Source organism: Nesoenas mayeri (genome assembly GCF_963082525.1).
Source record: "Nesoenas mayeri genome assembly, chromosome: 10".
Classification (NCBI taxonomy): Eukaryota; Metazoa; Chordata; class Aves; order Columbiformes; family Columbidae; genus Nesoenas; species Nesoenas mayeri.
In genome coordinates this window covers 22752929-22771656 of record NC_137560.1, presented here as the reverse complement: position 1 = coordinate 22771656, position 18728 = coordinate 22752929, and the positions used below count along the sequence as shown (strand labels likewise).

Genomic DNA, 18728 nt, shown 5'->3' with positions numbered 1-18728 from the left:
ATGGGTTTGCATCACATCTTCGTCTTCTCTGTGGGAGCAAGTTGTGCTCCAGGGTCTCTGGCGGGGTGGCAATCCTGCTCTCAGAGCAGCACTCGGGGTGCTCGGGCACCCGAGCAGGGGGACGAGGGGACCTACAGGCTGACAAGGGATCTTCTGCCGGGACACATCCCCGGGTCCTGTGCTGTGTCCTGAGCTCGGGACGTGGCCCTTGGCCTGGGGGCTCCGGCAGCGCCGGCCCGGCTGCTGCGGGACCCGCTGTGCTCGTGGGCCCATCACCCCCCCGGCCCAGGCGGCATTAAAAGGTGCATTGTGTTGCCTTCACCTCCTCCACAGGCACAGTGCTCCCACTGTGTGGCTCAGCACCCTTAGAGGGGGGAGAAAAAGCAACAGATGTATCAATGTAAATTTTAGTGCGTTAAGCTTTTCTCCCTTAAATTCTTCATCTTGAAGAAAATGAGAAGTAGGCATTCCCCGCATACTTGTGGTCGCAAAGTCTGACAAATGTTAAGCTTTTTTGTTTTAACATATGACATGCATCATACTGCAGACTAAGAAAATAAAACACAAGGGAATCTATTAAGTCTGGTAACTTTAAAATACTTTCTGCTGTATTTCTTCTGGAAGTGTTTGCTGTCTTTGTCCTAGAGGGCAACTAGAACTAACTTCCCTTATAACCTGACCTTTTTTTCCTCTGGTGGAAGAAATTTATTCTTGCAAGCTAAAATAAATACTAGAAAGCATGAACTTGTCTGAGTAATTGAAGGCAGGATGGAAGCCGTTAAGTTTAATGCTGAACTGATCTTTCAACAGAGGGCTTGGAGGAGCTGGTGAAACAAAAAGGCTTTATGGATGGCGTATACGCATTTGAATATTATCCAGCTACCCCGGGGAAGTACGTTGTCACGATTACGTGGGGTGGGCACAACATTCCAAAAAGGTGAGTGAGAAGTAGCTTTCTCGGCGTTTTTGTGCCCTTTGGGTTGTGTGGTTGGTGGGCTTTTAAAGCAACGCCGGCCTTCAAATAAACTCTGACAGCGTTAACAGCGAGCAGTTGTGTGACGGGTTGTCTGCAGCCTGTCTTAGGGCTGTGGTGGTTTATACTGAGAAAGCTTTGACAGGTGATTCCCATCAGTCTTGCTAAACCCAAAATGATGAATACAAAAAGTCATAAAACTTGGGCTTTGCTGTGAGTTTTTGGAGGATCTGCTGTTTCAGTGTCCAGGGCTACAGCAAGCAGCGCAAGCCTAATATTTGATAGTCAGGATTTATGGGTGCAAGATGCCTTGATGGGTTAGGTGACTTGTGTGCTGGGCACTGTGCCACCACGATAGCTTCTGTTAATTTGGGAAATCCAATGTAAAGCCTCATTAAAATGCTTGGGGAAAAAAACATGGATGCTGTATTTGTCCTCGTTCCTAATCCTGTGCTTTGCTTTTCTCTTGTAGCCCCTTTGAAGTTCAAGTGGGTCATGAAGCAGGTCCTCAAAAAGTGCGAGCCTGGGGGCCGGGGCTGCATGAGGGGATTGTGGGCAAATCGGCTGACTTTGTGGTAGAGTCCATTGGCACGGAAGTCGGCTCTCTTGGTATGTTACTTTACTTAGTTTGCCTGAAATATTTCTTCCATACAATGCTAGCAGTGATCTCCTGAGAAACAATAGCTTTCCCAACAGTAAAAGAAACATGTCTGTAAGACGTTCTGGTCTAAACTTAAACGTACATCAAAGTATCCAAGGCAAGTCCTAGAGACAGGCATGTATGTGATGGGAAGTGTTAATCTGTGGGTTTGTGGGATGAGATCCAGAAGGGAACGATGGATTATCTCCTATATTGTTAAAGAAGGGTGATAGGGAGCACCAGGTATGATTATGGCTAATTAAATGTAGTTTGGGGAAGCAATGTTAAATTAGCAGCCACCACAAACCTAACATGAGAAAACCTCCTTGTTCCTTTTTCAGGCTTTGCAATAGAAGGCCCTTCTCAGGCTAAAATTGAGTGTGACGACAAGAATGATGGCTCGTGCGATGTGAAGTATTGGCCCAAAGAGCCTGGTGAATACGCTGTGCACATCATGTGTGACGACGAGGACATAAAAGACAGCCCGTACATGGCCTTCATCCGACCCGCTTCGGGAGACTTCAACCCGGATAAGGTGGGTATGGGAGCTCGGCCATGGCATTGCACATCTTAGATACCTACAGCCGAGATGTTTCTGAGGGCTTCTGCTAACAGACGTGACTCTTAAGCTGCCTCTACTTAAAGCTCTGAATTGACCATGTTCCAGCCAGGTATTACTCAGCTTTTTCTAATAATGCTGTTCTGGTTTGGATTTAATGTAATGAAAACTTGCTCAATTAGTCCAAATTCTCAACTTTCACACTAGCCTCTACTTGTATCCCGTGCTTCACGGGTATTGTGGGAAGCGGAAAGTCTTTAGAAACAAATCACGTAGTTTTCCTTCTCTTTCTGAACTGCAAGCTAAGAATTTTGGGGTGTTTATTTTAGGTGAAGGCTTATGGGCCAGGCTTGGAGAGGACTGGGTGTATAGTGAACAATCCTGCTGAGTTCACAGTTGAAACCAAGGAAGCTGGGAAAGCACCTCTGAAGATGTACGCACAGGTAAAAAGCCAAAGGCAGCTATGGGAAATTCAGCAAAAGGGCTTTAATGCTGTTGAGAAAAATGCCTTAAGTATTTCTGCTCGCTTACACACCACTTAATTCTGGGCATATGTAATTCTTCCCGTGCTTTGATCTGGGTAATGTAGTCAGGCAGCAAACCTAACGCAAGAGAAGGTGACTTCTCCCTGGCGTATGAAATACAGGGCTCTGCTTCTTCACTTGGAGCCTCCTCAGCAGAGGAAGCCATAATTTCCTGGAGCTGTCATTTGGAAGCAGCCGGAGTGTCTGTGAGCCTGTGAATCTCAGGCGAGCCTGTTCAAATACGTCTTGTGGGATGATGTTGGGGATGAGCAGCTGTTAGATGAGGAAGACTTACAGGGGTGTCATTTGCATCTTGCTGCAGTATTTCTGAGCTGCAGTTCTGGAAAAAGAACTCGCCCTTTGAAACAATCTTGGGCTGTTCAAGCTATACAAACATTTTTCAAGTGCCTGAACCCTCTGCTTGTCCTTACTGCTTTTTAGGATGGAGAAGGAAACCCTATTGATATCCAGATAAAAAGCAAGCCTGATGGTGTGTTTGCCTGTTCCTATGTGCCAGTTAAACCAATCAAACACACAATTTCTGTTGTCTGGGGAGGAGCCAACGTACCCAATAGCCCATTTAGGGTAAGTACAGACATGGATATTACTAGTTCTAGCTCCAATGGGACATTGATGCTCACAACTACTTGTCATTGCAACTAGGATAATAAAATGCTTCTGTGAATTTCAAGAAAGGGTGTCCTTCTGCTGCTTTTTTTTTAGGAATCTATCTGCTTGAGAAAAGCTTTCTGCTTTTACAGGCTCACATGTTGGAGGTCTCCTATCAGTCCAGCTGCAGCCAGGGGGAGTTGGGGTGATTAATTAATTAATACTGTTTTCCTGTAGCCTCTGTCCAAGCAAGGCTCTGGCTTGGCTGTGATCTCAGGTGTGACACAGATGTGTGATTCTGACCCTTGTGAATCCGTGTAGGTCCTTATCGGTCAGGGCAGTCATCCTCAGAAAGTGAAGGTGTTCGGACCCGGCGTGGAGAGAACCGGCCTGAAGGCGAACGAGCCGACCCACTTCACTGTGGACTGCACGGACGCAGGAGAAGGTAAAGGCCGGCTGGGCTGTTGCTGTGGTATCGGAACCACAGGTCCTGCCTGTGGGATTACGTACTGTTTTTTTATGCTGGTTTGCCTTGTTTCATGGTAAAACCTTGGGAAGCAGAACATCGCAGTGAATTGTGGTGTGATCTGTTACATCAATTAACCAGGTGACTTGAGCGGGAACGTGCTGGCTGTTTGTCCAGCAACGTCTGTACTGTTTGGTAGCAAAACCACCACTTGCTTTTCCTAGGTGATGTCAGCGTTGGGATTAAGTGTGATGCCCGTGTGGTCAGCGATGAAGAAGAAGACATCGACTTCGACATCATCCACAATGCTAATGATACGTTCACGGTGAAATACGCACCACCTGCCGCTGGGCGCTACACTATTAAAGTGCTTTTTGCAGGAGAGGTTCGTAATCTTCATTTCACAGCCTGATGTTTCTAGTGCCTGCTTATCTGTTCGTTGATCGTGGAGCACGTGCCGCTCCACAGCTGGCTGTGGTGGCTCCCAGCTGGCCCCTGTTGCAGCTCACGTCCACCTTGTCCGGTCACTGCTTCTGAAAACACTTTTGTAGAATTTGAAGGCACACAAATGAGGGGCTGGCTGGAGACACTCAGGTTTGAGTATGTGATGTGTTGGCCTGGCATAAAGAGTTGGTCTCAGTGATGGGGCAAAGCTACTTTCTAAAGGGTAGAAAACCTAAGTGACTCTCCAAGGAACATGGGAATAAAAATGAGTGTTTCTTAAAGAAAAAAGGGGGAGAAGCTACTACAAACCATCCAGCTGTGAGCTTTGCCCTAGGCTTTGAATGCCAGCACTCGGCAAGGCAGAGCAGAGTGTTTAAGTGGGGTGAAATTTTACTCAAGATAGAATTAAAGCAGAAGTATCTTAAAATTATTATCTGTCTAGTTTGGGTTAGCAAAGAGGGACCTGGTTATGTTTAGAGCTGTGCTTCTGTTGCAGGAAATACCTGCCAGCCCCTTCAGAGTGAAAGTGGAGCCCTCGCATGATGCCAGCAAAGTGAAAGCTGAAGGACCTGGGCTGAGCAAAACTGGTGAGACCCGGGTGGAGCTGGTGAGGCCAGTGCTGGGCCGTGAGGGGCTGTTGTGGCTGAGCATCGCTGGGACGCAGCAGTGTGCTGCTGAAGCCAGCTGGGTGGGTGCCAGGCAACTGGAAACGATGCAGGTTGCCTTGGCATTGTGCTTGAGCAGGCTTTATAGGTACCAAATGCTGCTTGGGAAGAGTTTGTGTGTGTGAGCTCTGCATGAATTAGAATTAACATTTTTCTTCAGGCGTGGAAAATGGCAAACCAACGCATTTCACCGTGTTCACCAAGGGAGCTGGGAAAGCGCCGCTGGATGTGCAGTTCAGCAGCCCGGTGCCAGGGGAGGCAGTGGCAGATCTGGATATCATTGACAACTATGACTATTCCCACACTGTTAGGTACACTCCGGTACAACAGGTACGTCCAGCTCCTCTAGGAATACGAGCAGGAATGCCTCACATTGCTGTAGTGCTGTGATGTCCCTCTCTGGTACTCGTGGATAGAGGAACAAGCTGATAAACCTTGCCAGGGTGTCCTGTTCTCTGAGGTCCCTAAAGCCTGCAGGACAATTGGGATTGGAAAGCAGCAATGCAGTTTTCTAGTGTAGTTATTGATAGCTCATCTCTGGGAACAAGGGAGATATTGCAGCAGTAGCGCACAGTTTATGTTGTCATTCCATACCTTATCAAAGAGAAAAGGCAGCAAACCTTCCTGAGGTCTGAAACGGAGCTGGATGCTGCACCAGCTGCTCGTGGCTCTGCGGTTCTGGATGTCACCGCTCCGCAAGCTGCTGGTGTCAAAGGAACTCTAATGTGACCCAGAACAGGGACAAAAAGCACCAAGTTTGGGTGATGGTGCAGCAGCTCCTCAGTAGGAAAGCGAAGGAGTCAGTGCTGAGGAATTGAAGCTGGGCTGCAGATTAAGTGCGTCAAAGGTTCTGTCTGTATTTTGAGGTTTGCCCTTGGGTTGGAAACAAATTCAGTCATAACTCATTTTGGTTCACGGACAAGGTGCTTCCTAGCAACACCATTAAAGAGCTGAAAGTGGAAGCTGCTAATGACTAGAAGTATTTTTCCTTATGCTGTGCTTGCATGTTTGTAAAGGGCCATTAAATGCCAGAATGTACGGATCTCATGTATTTCTGAAGATGTGGGTGCTGTAGTGCTGAGATGAAAGTGTGTTGCTGCTCCTGTTCTGCTGAACAAACACATCAGTTACTTGGTCATCTGTACCAGCTTCCTTGAACGTCGCTGTATGAAAGTGGACTGATATGGAGGACTGCAACATTATTTATCTCATGATGCTGGATTAGCATTCTTGGAAGAGCCATAGAGCTAGCGTTTGCTTTTGGATAAAGCAGTTGCATGATCTCAGGATGTGGCTGGCCTGCCTTTTGCTTGTTCAGTCAGGGTTGGTATGCAGGAGGCAGCAAAGACGTCTGAACTCTGTGTGTGTGTGAGCAGAACCAAATTGCTGTTCCACAGGAAAAGCCGTGGGGAAACAAGCCAGGGTGCTCAAACCAGGTCTTGCACTTGGGTCTCCCATCTGGAGGAGCACCTTTGGGTCATGGAGGAGCTGTGGGCTTAGAGGAGATGCTCGCAGGTAGCCCTACCAGGAAAGCAATGGTTGAAAAGAGGGCATGAAAATAGACTGCGCAGTAATCAGGGCAACCTTGTTGTCCCTCCCGGCCATGAGCACGTAGGTCGTTCCTGGACCCTGTGTTTCTCAGGTTCATGAGCAGTAGCTTATGAATGAGACTCTGGACTCTTCAGCGTGGGGCAGGGATGGACTAGGTAGTTAAATTCCTGAGGGGCCGCGTCAGCAGCCGAGGAGCCTTGGTTTAATGCTGTTTACTCAGCCTTATCTATCTCACTTGCGGTGTTGCTACAGCTACCCGTGTGTGTGTTGTCTAAAAACAACCAAGAATAATCATGGAAAGCTATTCACTAACTTGCGTGAAACATCCATGATTATTTCACTTGGGAGCTGAATTGGCCAAGAACGAAAAGTAAGCAAACAGTGAATATAGTTAAAATATGGACTGTGGTAGGAGGGAATAAAAGGAGCACACATCATGGGCTGGAGCTTGCCATGGCTCTGCGGTATTCCAGCCAAAATACACAAGAGCATTAATCTTTCTGACTTGTACAGCTTAAAACCCTGGTATTTCAAATGCTGTAATAACACAGGCTCTTTGCAGGCTCGGCTTTGGCCCGGCCTGGGTGCGGTGGAAGGGGACACCTGGGCTGGGGCGCTGGGACAGTCGTTCAGCTGTCGGGTCCGGGCGCCGGGAGGGGGAACCAGCCTGAGCCGGGGGGTTTGCCAGGCAGCTTGAATATGGTCTAATTCAATGTTGGAGAGTATTCTCTTCTTCTTTCTTCCTGCATTAAATAAAAAGCATTTAATGCTTTGAAAGGCTACAGTAGGGTGAGAGCTTGAGAGGCCACAAACTGGTACGCTTATGTACTGCTTGGATATTGGTGCGTCTGTATGGCATGAGGAGTGGAGCTAACTTGTAAACTCTTCTACTAGGGTCCAATGAAGGTTGTGGTGACTTATGGTGGTGATCCTATCCCTAAAAGCCCTTTCACTGTGGGCGTTGCTGCTCCGCTAGACCTCAGCAAAGTTAAAGTCAATGGACTTGAAAACAGTAAGTAGCTCTGGGCTGTGGAAGCCCCGTAGCCACCCTCTAATGTGTCTCCTGAAGCTGTGGTACCTGACATGTCCCGCTGGAACACAAGTGGGCAAAACAATCTTTTCTTCTTCAACTCGCTGCAGTTGGGCATCAGCCAGCTCCAACTTTATAGCTTGACCGCTCTGACTCAGCTGGTCCTCTTGAGGACTCAATTTCAATTTAGATATGGTTTTTTGCAAAGATGACAGAGCAGTGTGACCCAAGCATGTATTGGGGTTTAGCCCATTGTGGTGACCCTTCACCAGGCTGGGTACCTGCTGATGAGATCTGGTTTGGTTTCCTTGGGCCTGGATGGCTGTTTGTTCAAATATAGGTAACTGCTGCAGTGCAGAATGTCATTCATACGATCTCTTTGTTTTCTAAAAGCGGGACAACTTAGAGCTGTGAAATAATGTTGTGTTCCTGAAATGAGCCTCTGATACTGTCAGGTCATGTCTTGCAGGCTTGTTTAGCGCTGCAGCTTTGTAGCTCCAATTAACCAAAGCCCTTGTTCATTTTTTCGGTTGGTTTGGCAGGTGTTTTTGCATGCAGAGGGATGCAGACTGAGCAGGGATCTGCCAGTTCTTGCTCCCTCGGTGGTTTGTGCGGGAGAGATTCCTTGGAGCACCGTCTGATATTGAATGCTTAACGTGGTAATATGGGTTTTACCTTTTTCCAGGAGTGGAAGTAGGGAAGGATCAGGAATTCGTGATTGACACCAAAGGAGCTGGTGGGCAAGGTAAACTGGAGGTTAATATTTCCAGTCCTATGAGGAAAGCTGTGCCGTGCCTAGTGGAGCCAGTCCTGGGGAAGGAGTGCAGTACTGCGAAATACATCCCAAGGGACGAGGGGCTGTACATGGTGGATGTGAGTTACGATGGCAATCCCATCCCAGGGAGCCCCTACACGGTGGAGGCCACGCTGCCCCCAGACCCCTCCAAGGTAAGTGGATGGTTTAGGGCTATAACAGCAGCTGAGACCTGAACACTGAGTTTGTGTAATCGTGTGAGACTTGGCTTGGTTTTGGTCAAACGAGACCCACGAACGTCCTTACTCAGAGTGCTGAGCTGTTAACTTTGCAGGCTCTGTGACTCATGGAAGTCATTCCTATAATGCTGCATTTGAAAAAGCATTGAACTCATTAAGAATACTGCAAGCATCCTGTGGAGTGTGACAAATCCAAGTATTGCTCCTAGTTTAATAGAATTTGTCCTCACAAGCACCTCTACTGTGTTAGTTGAAATGCTTCTTTCTAAGCAAATAGATTTCAAGAAAAACATGTATACAGCCATTAGATATTTTAGTGTTTCTACCTTTTATTTCCTGTGGCTATTAAACAGCTATGGTGAGAGTATGAATATCCTTGCCTAGAAACCTCTTTGGAGGAGATATACCAACTTCACAGTAAAACTGGGAGAAGTGCCAGAGGAGTTGTTGCTTTCTGTATATTTTTAAGAGATTGTCGCTTAAGTCCCACACACAGAGGGGTCTAACTAGGCAGTCCGTGCTGGCAGTAACATGAAACAATTAATTTAGCTCAACTGCTTATTCTCTTCTAGGTAAAAGCTCATGGTCCAGGTCTTCGAGGGGGCCTTGTTGGAAAACCAGCCCAGTTCACGATAGATACCAAAGGGGCAGGAACTGGAGGTTTGGGTTTGACAGTAGAAGGCCCTTGTGAAGCTAAAATTGAATGTTCAGACAATGGCGATGGGACCTGCTCAGTCTCCTACCTGCCTACAAAGCCTGGAGAGTATTTTGTCAACATCCTCTTCGAAGAGGTTCACATTCCTGGTTCGCCGTTTAAGGCAGACATAGAAATGCCGTTTGACGTCTCTAAAGTCATTGCCACGGGCCCAGGTCTCGAACGTGGTAAAGTAGGTGAGGCTGGGCTGCTGAACATCGACTGCACAGAAGCCGGTCCCGGGGACCTGCGGGTGGACATTGTGTCGGATGCTGGTTCCAAAGCCGAGATCCAGATTGATGACAACAAAGATGGGACCTATGTGGTGACATATGTACCACTCTCGGCTGGCATGTACACAATCAAGATGAGATACGGAGGAGAGCAAGTGCCGAAATTCCCAGCCCGGGTCAAAGTGGAGCCAGCTGTGGACACCAGCAGAGTCAAAGTGTTTGGGCCAGGAGTGGAAGGAAAAGGTGAGAATAACTGTTGTTATCAGAGTTGGTCAAGCTTGTGGTCCTTTATCCCACACATTCTTCTGAGCATTAAAAGTTGTAAGTCTCTTGTGTTCCCATGGTGACCCTCAGGCGGGGGTGGTTCGTTATGTTCCCAAATGAGTTGTTTATCGTGCTGGTTCACGAAATGTTTTATTGTGGGAAATACATGTGATTCTTCAAGTGACTCTTCAAGGCGTATCCTGCAGATGTCTTCCGAGAAGCTACGGCCGAGTTCACTGTGGATGCTCGACCTCTAACGAAGGCTGGTGGTGACCACATCAGGACGCAGGTCACGAGCCCATCCGGCTCCCCCGCGGACTGTCTCATCCATGACAACGCCGATGGAACGTATTCAGTAGAGTACACGCCGTTTGAAAAGGGTAACCTTTGTTTTATGTTTTGTTTTGGGTTTTTTAACTTGAGAGGGGAAAACCGAGAGCAAGCAGCTCTTCTGACGCTTTGGCAAACTGCTGAGCTCTGCCAGTAACTTGTTGGCATCTTAGCAAGATTTTTCGCCAGCGGAGGAGCTAATTCTGCAAGAATTATCTCTATTTTAATTCAAAGAGCTGACTTCTATGGTAACTTGGCTTTGGAAGAACAGCGCATAGATGGCGCCTTGGTTATGAAACGCTAGTGAAGCCTTGTGAAATGCAGGGGGAAGCTCTTACCCGTTTACTGACATTTAAGTCTGTAGCATCTTGTAGAAGTGATGTTAAGTGATGAGAATATTGAGGGGACCCAGGACGTGTCTTTCTCCTCTCGCAGGTCCGCACACAGTCAGTGTCACCTATGATGGCGTTCCTGTGCCCAACAGCCCCTTCCGAGTGAGTGTGACAGAGGGCTGCCATCCCTCACGTGTCAAGGCACAAGGGCCTGGGCTCAAAGAAGCTTTCACAAATCAGCCAAACGCCTTTTCGGTTGTCACCAGGTAACGGGGCCTGCTTGATCCATAGGGTATATCTGAGAGAGGGAGGAGTGTCGTGGGCTCTGCAATGCAGGATGCTAAAGTATAGAAGATATTTATAAAAAGACTGAGCTGTGCCGGTTTGATTACTGCGTGCGCTACCTCATCGCATGCTGAGCGCTCTGCTCTGCAGAGATTAAGAGTTGATAGTGGTTATAGGAAAATGCGAGTGCTGAATGCTTTGTGTGCCAGAGCAGGCTGGGCATCACAAGTCAGGTTACTGCATCTCCAGTCAGGGTAAAAATGCAGCCAGAGCACGTGAAGGCTATGAAGCCGCTCTTAGAAGTGGGTAATTCTAACAATGTGTGTTTGTCTTGCAGAGGGGCAGGAATTGGTGGCCTTGGAATCACTGTTGAAGGACCTTCAGAGTCTAAAATTAGCTGTAAAGATAACAAGGATGGGAGCTGCAGCGCCGAGTATGTTCCTTACGTTCCAGGAGATTACGATGTTAACATCACATACGGGGGAGAGCATATTCCTGGTAAGGGCTCTTGCTTGGTGGCTTTCAGAAGAAGGGAGGTGCTGAGCTAAGGACTCGGTAGCTTGGTGACATCTCACTCATGCTGGGGGATGTTGAGGGTTTTCTTCTGCTTTTCCTGGGAATTCAGGTGGAAATGGCAGTGGTGTTTGTTCCTCACAGCTGGCAGGGAAGTGCGGTGTGCTTTGTGTTGTTCTGCCGTCGTTTTGAGGAAGGGCTGCAGCCTCTTCTCGTTTCTGAAACGGCCTCTTTGAGTCTATAGCACCATCTGGGGCAAACAAAAGAGTGGGGACAGATGAATGGGACTGGGAAAGGGACATCAGCCCTTGACAAACAGCCAGTATTATTCACAAGTGGTGTATAATACGTTGGTCGGGAGTATAGCCCTTTTGGTATGTGCATCCTTCTGCAGCAAGATGGTCTAATGGTGGGCTGGTCATGGGGATTATATTAAACACTGCAAGTTTTGGTCACTGCAGAAAGGGTAGTAACTGTTTCCTAAACCAGATATTTACCTGTGTGTACGTTTGCACTGGATGTTAAGCTCAAATGAAGCATGTTTAAGGAATGCTCCAGGTACGCCTGACATCCAGCAGTTCACTTATTAAAAGGAGAATATTTTGCTTGATACCAAGAATTAAATGCTCCTAAATGTCAGACACATTTTGCTGCAATGTTGGAGTTGTGTGCTGTCATAGAGCATACACTTAGATATTCTTTCCTAGACACTGAGAGTGAGCTGATCCTTTCCCATTAGTCCCTTTTTATTTGTCAACATACTGAGCTTGGTAAAATATGAAGGAAAGAAGTGGCTGCGTGACGCTTTGTCTGCAGTTCTGGTTTCTCTTGTGCATTTTTTTTCGGAGGTGTGAGAAGCAGATGGATCACAACTGAACTGTTGCATAGGCAGTGAAAATGTAGAAGCACCTTCATTACATTTCTGGCTTTTGCAGAAGCGCAGAAGTCGTGTGTGTGCTGTGAGGTTGTCATTCCTGCCTGAGGTTGAGGGATAGTAATAAAGAAAACCGAAGGAAAAGTAGGGACAAATCCTTTGGTTTCCTGGACCTGTTAACGCTGTGGTGTCTAACACTTGCTGCATTCACTTCCAGGCAGTCCTTTCAAGGTTCCTGTGAAGGATGTTGTGGATCCCAGCAAGGTGAAGATTGCAGGACCGGGTCTGGGAACGGCTGTTCGAGCCAAAATCCCACAGTCTTTCACTGTGGACACCAGCAAGGCAGGAGTAGCGCCCCTTGAGGTGGTGGTGGCAGGACCCAGAGGTAAGAACCAACGTGCTCCATCCAGCTGTGCCCCCATCTCTGCGCTCGGGGGGTGACACGGTCCTGGCGCTGCTTGCAAAGGTGGTGATACCACTTGGATGAGAATTTCCCTCTGTTCCTGTCCATCTGGCATGTGCACCTTGACAGCTGTAAAAGGAGAATGGTGTCCTGGGTAGGGCTGCTTTGGGCAGTGTCTGAGAGCTTTATCTTCAGCGCTGGGAGAAGTGGCATGAGTAACCATCACTGGTGAACAATTGTGGCTTAGATTTAGACACCAAAAAGTCAATCCAGAGTCTCACATGTGAATGGTAACTTGGGAAGCTTGTGTTGCTGGGTGGCAGGAGTCTCTGAAATGTGGTGGAACCCCTCAGAGAGCAGCGAGGCCCTCAAATGAAGGCGTTAACGATGTGTTAACCTAGGAAGCTGTGTGGTGGTGGCACGTTATCTTGGCAGCAAATACCTTTGGGCTGCAAGCCTTGCCTTGCTGGGAAGCAAGAGCTGCTTCCCCACCCCAGTGCCAGGTCGCGCGGGTGTAGGTGCCCTCCGGGTAACCCTTCTCTAATTTTAGTGGATGAGACGGATTCCCAGGGATGGCGCTCCCCACTGAAAGCGATTTCGGATTTCTCTAAGGGTGATCCAAAGGGTAACACTGAGACAGGTTTGAACCTTCACGAACTACTGGCAGTTTTGGCTCTCGGAAATCCAATTGGCAACAGCAGGAATCATCTGGAGGAGGGAGTGGGAACCAACGATGTCGCTTTTAGGCTTTGCATGACAACTATGCGTTTCACTTGTGGGTGCTTTACTGCTAATCCTTCCTGTGTTTTAAAGCCAACTTGTAATTGTAGGCTGCTTTGTGTTGATCAGCACTGATATGTCACGTAATCTGCTGTAGATTTGCTTAATGCAAATTGAAATAATTGATCCTGCTTGCTTAGGACCGTGGCAGCTTGCAGGGCTCTCCTGCCTTTGCGAATACCTGGTTGTGAAAGACTCGCATCGGTGGATGCTCCACACTAAGTGGCTTGAGGGCTCAATTCCGTGCAGTGAATCCCAGTAGCAGTATGTAATCTTGTAAATGAGGCTCAGGCAATTATAAGCATTACTCATTTTCTTTCTCGAAAGATCTTCAGTGTATTTTGAGCAGTTGCTCTTCACCTGGACTTGAACAGAAAGGCAGAGTTTTCTGTAGTGTTTTCATGCAAACTTTTGTTTACAGCGAGAAGATGGGAGCCCAGTGGGTGGCAGATAACAAATTTATCTCAAGTCGATGGCTTTTGAATACACAATAAGGGAAACTGATCATTGATTCCATTTATTAAAAAAAAAATAAAATAAAATTAGCTTGTTGCAAACTGTGAATCAGCAGCAAATTGGGGCTTTGCGCAGCAAATGGCTGATGAAGAACCGAATTCCAATAGCACAGCTGAGAAAATTCTCCTTTGCTTTTTAGGGATTGTGGAGCCCGTTAACGTCGTGGACAACGGGGACGGCACCCACACCGTGGTGTACACCGCCACGCAGGAGGGACCCTACATGATCTCTGTCAAATATGCCGATGAAGAGATCCCTCGCAGGTAAGGTGATGAAGATACGCTTAGATGGACTGAAGATCTAGTTGCCTGGGTGTGCTCTCCCAGCACAAGCACTATTCAAGGGCCAACTGTGGTCCTTTTGACTTGACCAGGGCAGCTCCCCATGACTTTGGGGCTCAGCGGTGGTTTGAAGCTGCTGCACCCACAGCAGAGACGCCGTTGGGGTGGTGGATCCAACCTCGGCGTGTCCTGCAGTGACTATAGACTCGGGAGGAGGGGACAATAACGTGTTTCCCTTTAAGTCCCTTCAAGGTGAAGGTCCTTCCTACATATGATGCCAGCAAAGTGACGGCGAGCGGCCCAGGTCTCAGCTCCTACGGCATCCCCGCCAGCCTGCCCGTGGAGTTCGCTGTGGATGCGAAGGACGCCGGGCAGGGACTTCTGGCTGTGCAGATCACTGTAAGTAACCACATCGCTAAGCCGGAGCAGAAACATGTTGTTGTACACACGTTGTGTGTGCACAGCTGTACCATGACAGCCCCACGGCCTGGAGACGGGGCTGCTGGTGGGTCCTGAAGCTGTGGCACAGGAAGGTCTTGCACTCTGTGTTTGAGAAGCTCTTGGGGCTGCTTTATGAGACTGCTGTCTTAAAGTCATCACCCAGGCTATATTTGGCTCTTGGTTAACCTTGCACTCTGTAAATGCCGCGAATGAGATGAATACTTTTTTTGTAAGATGATGAAAATGCTGGAATTTGAAATGGAGACAGCCTTCTAGCAGTTTAGTTCAGCAAGGCCATGAGATAACATCCACACTGAACATTATGTGATGATAAATCAACAAACAAGCCTCCCTCAAGGTTTGCAGAAGTCATAACCTACTCTGAAAGATACTACAGGAATGTTTTTATTTGCCTTTGTTATTGTTCTTCCCAAAACTTTCGGTGCCTGGACTGCGTGGCCTCAGCAGAAAGGTCTCTGGTTAGTGGGCCATAAAGCACATTCTCAGCTCTGGCATGCCGGGGTCACGCCATGGCCGGCTGGACTTGCCCTTCTGCATTCTTGCTGTCCCGCTGTCCGCTCAGGTGCAGCAGAGCAATTGCCCTTTTTCTGGCATGCAAGCATGCTCTTAAAGGATCCAAAATGCTTATCAGAGCCCCCAGCTTGGATGTGGCTTTGAAGATCGAGTTCCACAAGTCCTGCGTGGTGGGAGCGCGTAGGCGTCCTCCTCGTGGCGTTTGTTTGCATCTTGTTCTGATCTGTTGAATGTCAAAGCTTTGATGAGCCTTCCTGAAAGGAGTAGGCTCTTCTGTGCAATACTGGAAGTCTCAGATCCTTTACAGATTGTACTGTACCCCAGGCGGTGTTAAGTCATAAAATACAGAATGGGGTCACCGCACTGTTCTCTATGAGCAAGCCTGACAGACTTCATAGAAACACAGATAAAATCATAGATCGTTCCTAAAATGCTTCACACTTTGCAGCTGATGGGTGGCACTGAAAGCTGTAGGTGGGAGTAGCTTTGTTGTAAACATTATGCACAACACTGATCTTGAGTTTAGATATGAAAACTTGATGCTGAAGCTCAGATCTGCATTGTTAATGCATCTCTTTAATTGCTATATTCAGTGTAGAAGTGGTAGCTGAAGGACCTGCTTTTGTCTATGGACCTTGCAGCATGTCGGGAGCTGGATGCCTCATTGGGAGGGTTGATAACAGACTCGATGATGCTTCCCCCGACCTCAAACCTCTCAGGTAGCAGCTGCCCAAAGCCACCCAGTGCTTTGTCAGGCCAGAGCTGTGCAGTCTGGCTCCCAGTCTGTGCCTCGAGGACCTGGGAATTGTTCTTGGTTTCCAGCAGCGATATGACAATGAAGCCTAAAACATCTTACAGTGAATATAAAGTTCATGAAAACGGCTTGCTGCATCTCATAAACATTCTCATATCAAACAAAGGGTAGTTAATGAAAGCCCTGATTGTTTTATGGTGGTCTGATACCTTTTTGTTCACAGTAGTTCCTGGTACTAGTCCTTGAGTGAAATATTTAACCCTTGAAAAGCTGCAGTTCTGAGTCTGTTTGAGACTCATTAAGGTTTTAACAGAATCGCTGCCCTGCAAAAGGAGTCAGTGCCTCAGTCTTCTGGTTTGCATTCCTCAGGACCAAGAGGGCAAACCCAAGAGAGTGGACATCCATGACAACAAGGACGGCACATACACAGTCACCTATGTCCCCGACAAAACGGGCCGCTACACGATCGGGGTGAAGTACGGTGGAGATGATATCCCGTCCTCTCCCTATCGCATCCGGGCATCTCCAGCCGGGGATGCCAGCAAGTGTTTGGCAACAGGTGAGCGCTGGCTCCTCTCTCTTGCTGTTGCTTGTACTTCTGAGCATGGTATGGTTGATGTAATGGGTGTAGAAGACATTAAAGACTTGTGTAAACTGGCTGCTCTTACAAGAGGGGTTTTCCTAAAGATAAAGTAGCATCCTCCTCTGTGGATGAGCAGGAATCTCTTACAGTCTCTAGCAAAACCTCCATCTGCCTGGCTTGTTATAAATAGGCAGATGCAACCAAAGTCTGATGCTTATTTTGGCCTAGAATAATCCTGCTGAGAGCTGCAGTGGGGTTGATTTAAAAAGAACATATCTGTGCATGTTCACTGCATCGTGCTTCTTGCGCTGGGAGCATTGCAAGAAGCTTTTTGTTCTGAGCAAGAACAGAATGAATTCTGATCGTGTAAATAGCTGACAGCGTGCTTGCACACTAGCAAAGCCTGCTCAGGCTGGGTGTTATTGGTGGAGGTTTCTGCTGCTTTCCAGTCTAGCGAAGGTTGGCCAGGATCTGAACGGAACCTAAAGATAAGATGTTACTACAAGTCAAAAAAATCATCGCTATAGCAAGGCACTGATTCTTGAGATGGAGAGGGACTCCAAATTTGTTACCGTAGGAGCGCATTTATAGCTTCAACCTATGGTTGGACTCAATGATCTTAAGCGTCTCTTCCAACCAAAATGATTCCATGACCCGTACCTGTTCTCAGGATGGGTAGTCATCGTGCAACTTTGGGCTGGTTGTCACCCTGCCACCCCCAGCCAGCCCGAGGCTGTGGTGGGAGAAGAAGGGATGGGAGCTCAGTCCAAGGATGCCACTGATTTAAAAATAAATTAATTGGGCAAGGCCAAATTGAACAGGGAGAGTTAATCTGTGGTTGGTGGCCTGTGAGAGTGTCTGGGCGTTGTGCTGACCAGTGTTGTGCAATCAGAGTGAACCGCGCAGCAGCCAGGTGCTTTCAAACCTGCTTAAACAGAACTGTATTCTTGGCACAATGGAAAACACAGGGCCACGGGTATCCCCTTTGCTTCCAAGTTTGTTTAAAAGAGCCCTTAATGGCTGAATCTGATACTCTTCTAAGTAACTCAGGTCGCTAACTATTCAAAATAACGATATTGGAGATTACTCTCAGATGCCAGCTTAAATTTCCCCTTTCCAAGAAGTGCCTCTGACTCTGTTGTAAAGCTGAAATACAATCGCTGTAGGAGTAGATGCTGGAATTCTGTCAAGGTATTAAACCAGCAGGTTCATTGCCACTTGAGAACAAGCCATTTACCTGGTAAAATGTCCCGGTCAAAAGCAGGAGTATTAAATATGTACTGCAAATGAGACTTAATAGTTCTCATTTGAACGCAGCATTCTTCGGGCTGGATCTGATTGCTACAATTTGGGCATTGTTTCATGATGTTCTTTTCTTGGGATGTGTGGCAGAGCGGTGGAAAATGATTTGTGGGTAATGTAGGAGGAAACGTGGCCGTGGCTGCTGCTGTGCCCTTTTGTAGCTGCTTACACGGGGATTATGTTAAAGCAGTGGCAGCAGAATCGCTGGCCGGGGCAAACGATTGTGCCTTTGGCTCTGCACAAAGGAGTATGACAATAAGAGGATGGATTAAGGCATTGCTTTCTTCAAATTTAGCTATTTTCTCCTGCTCTGTTCTCATCCAGCCTCTCCGCAGAGGAGGAGGAAAGCTGGTGGCCAGCTCTTGCGTGCGGCTGTGCTGACACCACCAGTGTCCCTTGTTGTCCATCTCCTCCCAAAACCACATCTGTGTGTCCCTGGAGGTGGTGTTTGGTGCCGTGCTCCCTAGGCGGCCTGCCTGGGAAAACCGTCCTCTGAACGCCGCGTGTCGTGCAAATTGCCTCGTAGGTCCTGGAATTGCACCCACTGTGAAGACTGGTGAGGAGGTTGGTTTTGTGGTCGACGCCAAATCAGCAGGGAAGGGAAAAGTGACGTGCACCGTCCTGACGCCAGATGGGACAGAAGCTGAAGCAGATGTTATTGAAAACGAGGACGGGACTTACGATATCTTCTACACGGCCGCCAAACCAGGAACCTACGTGATTTACGTCCGCTTTGGTGGGGTGGACATTCCCAACAGTCCTTTCACTGTCATGGTAAGCCAGCTCTGCTCCAAAAATACCTCCCACTCAGATTCCTGCTTCCATGTTTTATTTAGTGCTAGGTTAACTCTGTGTGTAAATGTTTTTTTAGGCATTTATTAGACTAGTGGGAGCTAATGAATCCTTGTTACTTGCAAAGCTTATTTTGAGCAGGCAAAACAGTTAAGTGAAGAGGGATAGAAGCCATCGGAGGATGAAGACTTGGCTTCTCTAAACAAATTCGTTTTTCATTTCCTGACCATGTAGTTCTTTTTCTAAATGATGTGTAAGGGTCGTTGTAATCGGCTTCTACAGCTAATTACTGCAACTGTTGTCAGATATGGAGCTCTGACTTGTCTGTTTCTCACTCTTTACAATGTTGACCCAAAAATAAGG

General features: G+C 47.7%; 1 protein-coding gene across 3 annotated transcripts in view; it reads left to right on the top strand.

The window, feature by feature from the left end:
- The window catches only part of FLNB (filamin B), a gene marked incomplete at its 5' end in the record, with an annotated part of 70913 nt that overhangs the window by 34400 nt on the left and 17785 nt on the right, over positions 1-18728 (top strand). For 2 of the 3 annotated variants that reach the window (XM_080350649.1, XM_080350648.1), the window contains 20 exons: positions 811-937; positions 1446-1582; positions 1955-2148; positions 2502-2615; positions 3138-3281; positions 3627-3750; positions 3996-4156; positions 4712-4802; positions 5041-5210; positions 7326-7443; positions 8147-8409; positions 9027-9624; positions 9852-10025; positions 10411-10573; positions 10930-11090; positions 12197-12364; positions 13818-13941; positions 14202-14358; positions 16058-16247; positions 18100-18347. In XM_080350649.1, the coding sequence (XP_080206775.1) occupies positions 811-937; positions 1446-1582; positions 1955-2148; positions 2502-2615; positions 3138-3281; positions 3627-3750; positions 3996-4156; positions 4712-4802; positions 5041-5210; positions 7326-7443; positions 8147-8409; positions 9027-9624; positions 9852-10025; positions 10411-10573; positions 10930-11090; positions 12197-12364; positions 13818-13941; positions 14202-14358; positions 16058-16247; positions 18100-18347 (3626 nt within the window). Of the gene's footprint in view, positions 1-810; positions 938-1445; positions 1583-1954; positions 2149-2501; positions 2616-3137; positions 3282-3626; positions 3751-3995; positions 4157-4711; positions 4803-5040; positions 5211-7325; positions 7444-8146; positions 8410-9026; positions 9625-9851; positions 10026-10410; positions 10574-10929; positions 11091-12196; positions 12365-12932; positions 13023-13817; positions 13942-14201; positions 14359-16057; positions 16248-18099; positions 18348-18728 lie in introns of all 3 variants that reach the window. The other variant, XM_080350647.1, reaches the window with a different exon arrangement.